The sequence below is a fragment of the Vidua macroura genome, chromosome Z, assembly GCF_024509145.1.
Source record: "Vidua macroura isolate BioBank_ID:100142 chromosome Z, ASM2450914v1, whole genome shotgun sequence".
NCBI lineage: Eukaryota > Metazoa > Chordata > Aves > Passeriformes > Viduidae > Vidua > Vidua macroura.
The window spans coordinates 44,041,696-44,049,331 of NC_071611.1; the positions used below are offsets into that span (position 1 = coordinate 44,041,696).

Consider the following 7,636-nt stretch of genomic DNA (forward strand, 5'->3'; position numbering starts at 1 on the left):
CAGGGTTTGTTTATTCAAAGGATTCTGAAAAGCCAGTCACATTTTCTTCTTTTTTTTTCCCCTTTATATTCCCCACTTCAATGTGGTTACCAAGCTTTTTGACTTCCTGCCCTTAAATAAATGTTTTTACCAGAACTTTATTATTTTATTAGAAAATGTAAAATATTTTCTTAAATACTTTTTCCTCTGTCAGGAACATACTAGCTTGGCTGCTGTTTTGCCACTTTCAAATACAAGTTAACAATCAGTACAGATATTTACATCCACCTTCACTGACTCCCAGCACACTGAGATTGCTGTAATTACAATGCCTGCACCATGTCTTTAGTGGATATATCAGGGGCAGGTTATTAAATAAATCCTATGAAGTGGATTGCTCTATTCTCAGGACCTCCTGCCCCAACATCTGTTTTTGAGACCCTTCAGGGGTCTTCTGTTACTGTACCCTCATTTTCTTCCTTGCTGAATTGTTTCTTGGAAAATGATGCAATTGTAGCAAACAGAATGAAATCTTCCTGTTGGAGAGGGAAAACTCTGGTCCAGGAAAGGAACAGAACAAATGGGCAGGGGGAACAGTAAAGTGAACTTTTTCCAGTTGAAAAATACAAGTGTCTGGACAGACAGCAACCTTCATCATTCTCTGTGAGAGATGTAGCAGAGAAGCATGCCATGCTGCTGTCATAGCCCTCTCATCTGCTCCTTTTTGTTAAGGTCTGGCCTTTTAGAAGATTGTCCCATGCACCTAATGGTGGCCATGCTGGTACAGGCTGAACTGAGACCCTACTTTGGTTTTCTCATCCATGGATAAGAAAAGCAGGCAAAGCAGGACCTGCTGGTGGGAGTGGAGGATTGCAGCAGAGCAGGATTTTTGTTGTCCCTTAGTTTAGTGCACTTTTATCTCCATGCACATAGGATCTCAGCATGTGTGAGCACAGCTTTGGTGCCAACATGACTAAAATAGCAAGCTTTCGTTTGGTGGTGTTACTTGGAATGGGAGCCACCACTCATCAGAGCATTGGAATTTGTGTGCTGCAGAACTGAGTGCCTCTAATTGCACAGCATCCCAGGCCTCAGTCTGCCTTAAATCCACTTTGTTTAATTTACATTAGCCACTGTTGTTCATATCCATATTAGGCACCATTGTTCACATACATGTTGAGCTCCTGGCTTTCAAAGCATTAAGTTGCTTAAGAAACCATTAAGTTAAGTGGTCTCTCATGTGCCCCTGCGAAATGTCTTCCAGACTGATTTGGGCCTTTCTTTTCATTTCCCAGAAAAATCGCTATGAGATTTATGTTGGCCTACTGAAAGAAGGAGTGAAGGAGCTGCTGAGCGGAGGAGAGAACGATGTGCCAGGACTGAAGAAATCCCACTCAAGTCCTTCTTTGAATCAGGAGTCTCCAGTTAGTGCCAAGGTGAAACGCAATGTCTCAGAGAGGAAGGACTACAGGCCAGAAACACCCAGCATTAAGCAGAAGGTCACTTAAGGTGGAAATGAGAACTAGGGGAACAGCCATGCAGCAAAGAATTGGTGGTCAAAATTTTTCATTTAATAACCTGTCATTCACAAAAAATAAGTGCATCTGCCTGAATGGGGTGTTAGTGACATTTTCTATTGTATATTTTGCTGTTTCTGTGCAGATTGTGGGAGATGTCTTTGCTCCTGCTTTGCTTTGCTTTGTTAATTTATCATTTAGCAATTGAAGCATCGGGACTTTTTTGTGTTATTCTTTTTCTAAAGGAGCTGGGGAAGGGATAGAGCGCTGTGACGTTTATTTTGTCTCCTCCCCATTTATCTCCTCCCATCGGCATGTGACTTTCATCTCTCAAGTCACTTGTCACTTTATTTACGTGGTGGGTGGGAAAAATAACTGGATAAGTGCTGCAGTGCTGTGAATGTGAGCTGTAGCTGTGAGAAAAGCTGTGCAAACATGCAGCTGCAGAAGGCTGACTAGAGGCTAGGGTGCTGGGAACACTAGTTTCCTGACAACGTGGGGCATGTTGGTACTGGAACTTAGCAGCAGGTGGTACAGTAAATAGTCACTGTTGCTTATTGTTACTGCATTGACCCTGGACAATTCACGAGTGTAAAGGAATGAAACCTGGAAACCTCTGGCAATGCTGAGATGACGGCATTGGAATATTTTGTTTGCTTCCTTCCAAGCAGAGAGCCTTCTCCTGAGTTTGCAGGCTGGAAGACATCCAAACCCATGCTGTCTCTGCAGTCAGGAAGATTAGGGATTACCCAGTTGGAATGGCTATCTGGGCTTCACATTTATTTGCAGAGAAGGCTGCTGTAGATGTCAGCCATTAGCATTATATATTAATTATATACATTAAAGACAAAGGGCCTCTGTGTAGTTCTTAACTATACGTTCTCACTTAGCTGCTATATAGAGCCTTATGATATATTGTGTCCTGTTGCTTCCCCTTCAAGGGGTTTCCTTGTTGGTGTGCACAGAGAGCTGCTTTCAATTCCTCTCATAGTGACAAAGCACTTCGCCTTTTTTCTTCAGAATGGGATTCTCCTCAGTTCTCCATTTTCCTTCTTTAGCTCATATATAGGTGGAAGAGGCTGGTGCCTCCTCACAGTTTCTGCATACCCTGTACCAGGCTTTCCAAGGGGAGCACAGGTCTGAGAGAGACCACCATGTGTAGGTCTTTCCATACCTGAAAGACCCCTGTTTGTGCCATAGACCCTTGGGGCGGCCAGCAGTTTTCAGGCACAGACAGCAGAAAGATGACATAGAAATAATTTTCCTGCTTCCCAGCCCCTCTTGTCTGGGCAGTGTCATGGCTCTGTTACCTAACCTGTTACTGAATTTTAATCTCAATTTTTATACTGGCCCACAGGGTGAGCTTGGACAGGTCTCTCCCATTTCCCTAGATGAAGTAGTACTACCAAACTGGCCTTTACCACAGAGCACCTTGGGAGATAATGTTGAGGGCCAGTTCAAAATTGCTCCTTGCTGTTCATTCTGTTGTGCCTGGCACAGGACAGTGTTCTTGTTGAATGCAAGTCTTGATGCATAAAGAAATGTCAAGATCCATGCAAGGACTGTTTAGAAATGCAATGGTGCTTTCAGCCCAAATAGTCAAAGGGCCACACATCAAAAAAATTGCTGCCTGAGTGGATGTGTGTTCTGTCAGGCTTCCCAAGGGCTCAGGTCAATTTATCTAGTTTTATTGAGCTGCCAGTCCAGTGGGCAGAACTAGGAGTGATTAAAGAGAAAAGGCCCTTAACAGGCACTGCATAACTTGCCTCCCATACTGAGTACCACCGTGCAACAGCTTTCCTGGTGTTGTGCTGACTGTTGGCTGTAACAATGGTGTTGCACTCTCAGATGTGAGGTTTTGGGGCAAATTTATCCTTGCAGCTGCAGCCTGGCAGCAAAGCCAGATGAGACTGTTCTCACGAGCGATGTTGGGATGTACATCCGTCTGGCATCTGCCACTGAGAGTGGCCACTCTGTGCTAAAAGTCAGGAGGTTGGCTCCTAACCGTGGCAACGTTGCTAAAAGCCGCAGAGTCCTGAGTAGAAATTGGCAGTGCTTCCCAAGTGCTGGGGTTTTAGAAGTTGTGCATTCCAACTGAGGTGGAGTTAATATTTAGTTCTCTTCTTGAAGAAGAGAGATGTCTTCTGCTGCTGGAGCCAAAGTCATATGGTGCAGCTTATTGTGTGGGGAGACTCAGTGTGGAGATGCATGATACTGCTCATTGGGAGGGATTATTTGGAGTAATTAAGAGTGGTAGATCAACAGCTCATGGAGGGGAAACAAACACAGATCCCTGCAGCTGCTTGTCAGGCTTTGGAGGTTGAAAACGAACAAGCAGAAGAGAGAGAAGAAATTCATGTGGGGAATGCTGAATGCACCTTTGGGAAGAAAACTAAACCTCTCTGTTATGATTAAGGAGTGGTATTTAGTGTTCCCACTGAGACTCTCCAAACCACATGGCCCTTGCTCACTCCCTCCTTCCCCTCCCCATCCTTGCAGTGGGCTGGAGAGGAGAATTGGAGGCATAAAAGGCAAAGATCACAGGTTGAGGTAACAACAATTTACTGAAAACAGCAATGAGATAAGAAAATGAATGGTAAACAACAGCAGTATTAAAAACAGAGTGTTCAATAATGCTCACCACGCAGAACCCAACAATACCCAACCACTTGCTTCCTGATACCCAGACCCAGAAGGGGTATCTTCTCCTGTTCCTGGAAAATGACATGAGATGTTATAGAATAACCGTCAAGTCCAAGCCATGCTCCTGCTGGGCTACTGCATAAATCAACCCCATTCAGGCTAGAACCAGTACATCATTCTGTGAATTATTTTATATACCAATAGGATACATGCAGCAGAAACAAAACCTAAAAAAGGTGCAGATATATAAATAAAAATGGCCCTGCTTGGCTGTCAGGGTTGGGTTGAGTAGATGATCTTTTTGAAGGCAGGCTAGAACATGCTTGGCAAACCTCATGTGTTTATGGAGTGCAGTGCTTCAAAAGGCAAAGAGGTGACTTTTAGCTTTATTCTTCCCTTGCTTTAAACGTATTTTGGTTGCTGAAAATTCCAGTTAAATTGCTGAGCTCAAAAAGAAATTACTCCTGTTAAATGCTTTTTCCAGCTTTGACACAGAAACTGGGTAATTCCTCTTCAAAGTCATTGCAGAAAAGATGATTTGAAGCAATAGGAAAAATCAAAAAGTGTACTGCAAAAAAGATGTTTTTTTCATTATTTATTATCTATTTCCATGTATACTTGTAAACCGATAGGGTATTTTTTAGGTCTCATCTGAGTGTATAAAATGCAGTTTTTCTCTGCATTTTTTAGTCTTTAAACATTTGTTGAGCTTAGAGCAGTCTTGCTGAGACTGCTGAGGTGTGCAAATCAGTTTACCCAGAATTTATAGTTTCTGCTCCAGTTTTAATTAATGCCATTTTCCTTTGTTGCTTTACAATTTATAAGCATCCCAGGCACCTGTGTAGAAATGCATGCTTTGGGGAACAAGAAAAAACAGTGATCCTGTTGTGGAAGTCTAAGACTCCTGCCCTCCCTTGGGAATAGGTTCATCTACCAATCAGTACTGTAATTAATTTTTTTCCCTCCTGATGATACTATAAAGGATAGGGCAGGTTCTCAGGTGGTCTAAGTGGTGCATCTCCTTGAGTAGCACCATTAAGAGTCTGACCAGGTAAAATGGTCAGCATGGTACCCTGCACCCTGCCTTTCTTTGCTGAAATACTTGCCTTTAGGGGAGATCAGGGCTTGACTGCAGCGACTCAGGAGCTCTGGTTGCAGTATGTAAGGATATTCTGCTGGTTTCCAGCCCTCCTCTGGGACTTGAGCTGCAAATCACTGGAGCAGCCTGCAGTTTCCTGGGTGTGCTCAGTGTAAGGAGTTACTGGCTGGCCGCAATGAGCATGTGTGCAATGTGGGAGAGCCTTTGCATTGGTGATGCAGGGAGGTGTCATCCTTCCTTGTCACCCTCCCTCCTCCAGTGTGCTATCATTGCTCAGGTGAGACCTCTGCCTGCATGTAGAAGCAGGAATCTAAAGAGGGGAGCAGGCTAAGGCTAACACCTCCTTACTTCACCTTTCTTAAGGTGCAGACAGTGGTTCTGCACCCAGCTCTGAAGCGTTGCTGGCTCCTGGGGCTGAAATGTCTTGCAATTCCCAACTAAGGAAGGAGAGACAGGAAAGGGCCCCACTAGTCTGCTCCTGACAGCAGAGGGCTGATGGAGAAGGAGAAAGCTGCCTTCCTCTCTCCCCACCCAGCAACCAAAGCAGGTGAAATACTCTCCTGAAGCCAAAACCATATTCTTCTGTATGATTCAGCACAATGTAGGGGACTGTTTCAGATGGATTTTGTTCATCAGCGGCTGCAAAAAGACTCCTTGGACTAGCTGTGTGTTTGTCTGCATCTTGCAGATAAATTACGCATGAACATGATTACAGCTTCTAAATCCAGTATTTATATTGTGTCTTTAGTTGATGTAGAGAGATAAGTCATCCAGCAGAGTGATTAATGCAACAGAGTTATGCAGGAATGCTGTTCAGCTGTGTTGCCGACTCAGAGTTTTTCATCTGTAGCCAGTCACTTGTAAATGGCTATCAGAAACTTTCTAATAATTAGTAACAGCTCCTCACTAAAATACTTTCCCTCTGATCCTGCCTGCTCACAGGTTGCAGTCTGTCAGTGCTTAAGGGGCTCTTCTGGAGACCAGTGCTCTGCACAGCCCTACTTTGTGGAGGAGTTTGGCCTAACAGACCTCCAGGGACTGGAATTGTTCAGTGACTTTTCACAGCTCCAATGCCTTCAGATAACAAGGCTGGTTGCTCTTCTGGCTTGAAAAAGCCAAAACTTTTGCCTTTCTCCAATGGGAAAATGAGGTTCTTGCTTGACTAGAGTAGGCCATTCAGTGAAGATGTGGTTATGGCAGTGGAAGAAGTCAGAGATTACATGTTTATCATCAGGCTTCTTGGGGGCATTGTATGGCAATGTTCTCCTTGAAAATGAGAAAGGCTTTTCTCTGCAGATGGCTTACTGCTTACTGTGTCTGCATTCTCCATTTTAAAATGAATTTTGGTCTTATTGCACTTAGTCTGACAGCTCCTCCTCCTTTTCTGACAAGCTGCTCTTGTCTGTCATCTTAGCACCTCAGCTGCTTCTGTATAACAGGTCTGTTTCCTTCCATGCTTGCAGAAATCCAGAAAATCTGACTCTCCCATCTTGCATTGAGAAAACCTTCTCTGAAGCAGTGCTGCATTGAATGGATAACCCTGTGAACAGCTTTTTCCCTCTGCTTGTCGGTAGCCTGTGTTTCCAGCCACAGTTATAGCTGGGAGGTGTGAGACTGAATTTTAGACTGCCATGATCCTCTAGTTGTATGCTGCAGAGAGGCAAAGTCCCCCTTCCCACACTTAGACCAGACACTTGCAATATTCCTACTCTTCTAGAATCCAGGTTGTTGGAAACACTGGCTGCTTCTGCAGGGTCAAAGGCAGTATACACATCTTATGCCAAGCAATCTTACAATCTTAAACCATCTGCTGCTTGTTTAAATTTTCTCCAGTATTGCTCTCCCCAGGCTCTGGGATGTCACATCTGCTCTGAGGGGCCAGTTAGGAAGTCCACATTTCTCGTCAGAGCACAATCATTGCTCGTCAGCATGTGTTCTCAGCATCTGGTATCTAGACTTCCTAGAGGGATGAACCATAGAAGCTGTCTCAGAAAAAGATAGTGTACAGCTTGTGCTTTTTAAAGGATATTTTTAGTGCATACAGAAGCAGTATGTCTGCTCCTCTCCTCTCCTCTCCTCTCCTCTCCTCTCCTCTCCTCTCCTCTCCTCTCCTCTCCTCTCCTCTCCTCTCCTCTCCTCTCCTCTCCTCTCCTCTCCTCTCCTCTCCTCTCCTCTCCTCTCCTCTCCTCTCCTCTCCTCTCCTCTCCTCTCCTCTCCTCTCCTCTCCTCTCCTCTCCTCTCCTCTCCTCTCCTCTCCTCTCCTCTCCTCTCCTCTCCTCTCCTCTCCTCTCCTCTCCTCTCCTCTCCTCTCCTCTCCTCTCCTCTCCTCTCCTCTCCTCTCCTCTCCTCTCCTCTCCTCTCCTCTCCTCTCCTCTCCTCTCCTCTCCTCTCCTCTCCT

At 44.8% G+C, this 7,636-nt stretch overlaps 1 protein-coding gene across 2 annotated transcripts in view; it reads left to right on the forward strand.

The window, feature by feature from the left end:
* LOC128821553 (PH and SEC7 domain-containing protein 3-like) overlaps positions 1–7,329 on the forward strand; it is a 114,627-nt gene extending 107,298 nt beyond the window's left edge. For both annotated transcript variants that reach the window (XM_054002711.1, XM_054002710.1), the window contains one exon: positions 1,275–7,329. In XM_054002711.1, coding sequence (XP_053858686.1) covers positions 1,275–1,487 — 213 coding nt within the window. In that variant the 3' untranslated portion in view covers positions 1,488–7,329. The remainder of the gene's footprint in view (positions 1–1,274) is intronic.
* The last annotated feature ends 307 nt before the right edge of the window (positions 7,330–7,636 follow it).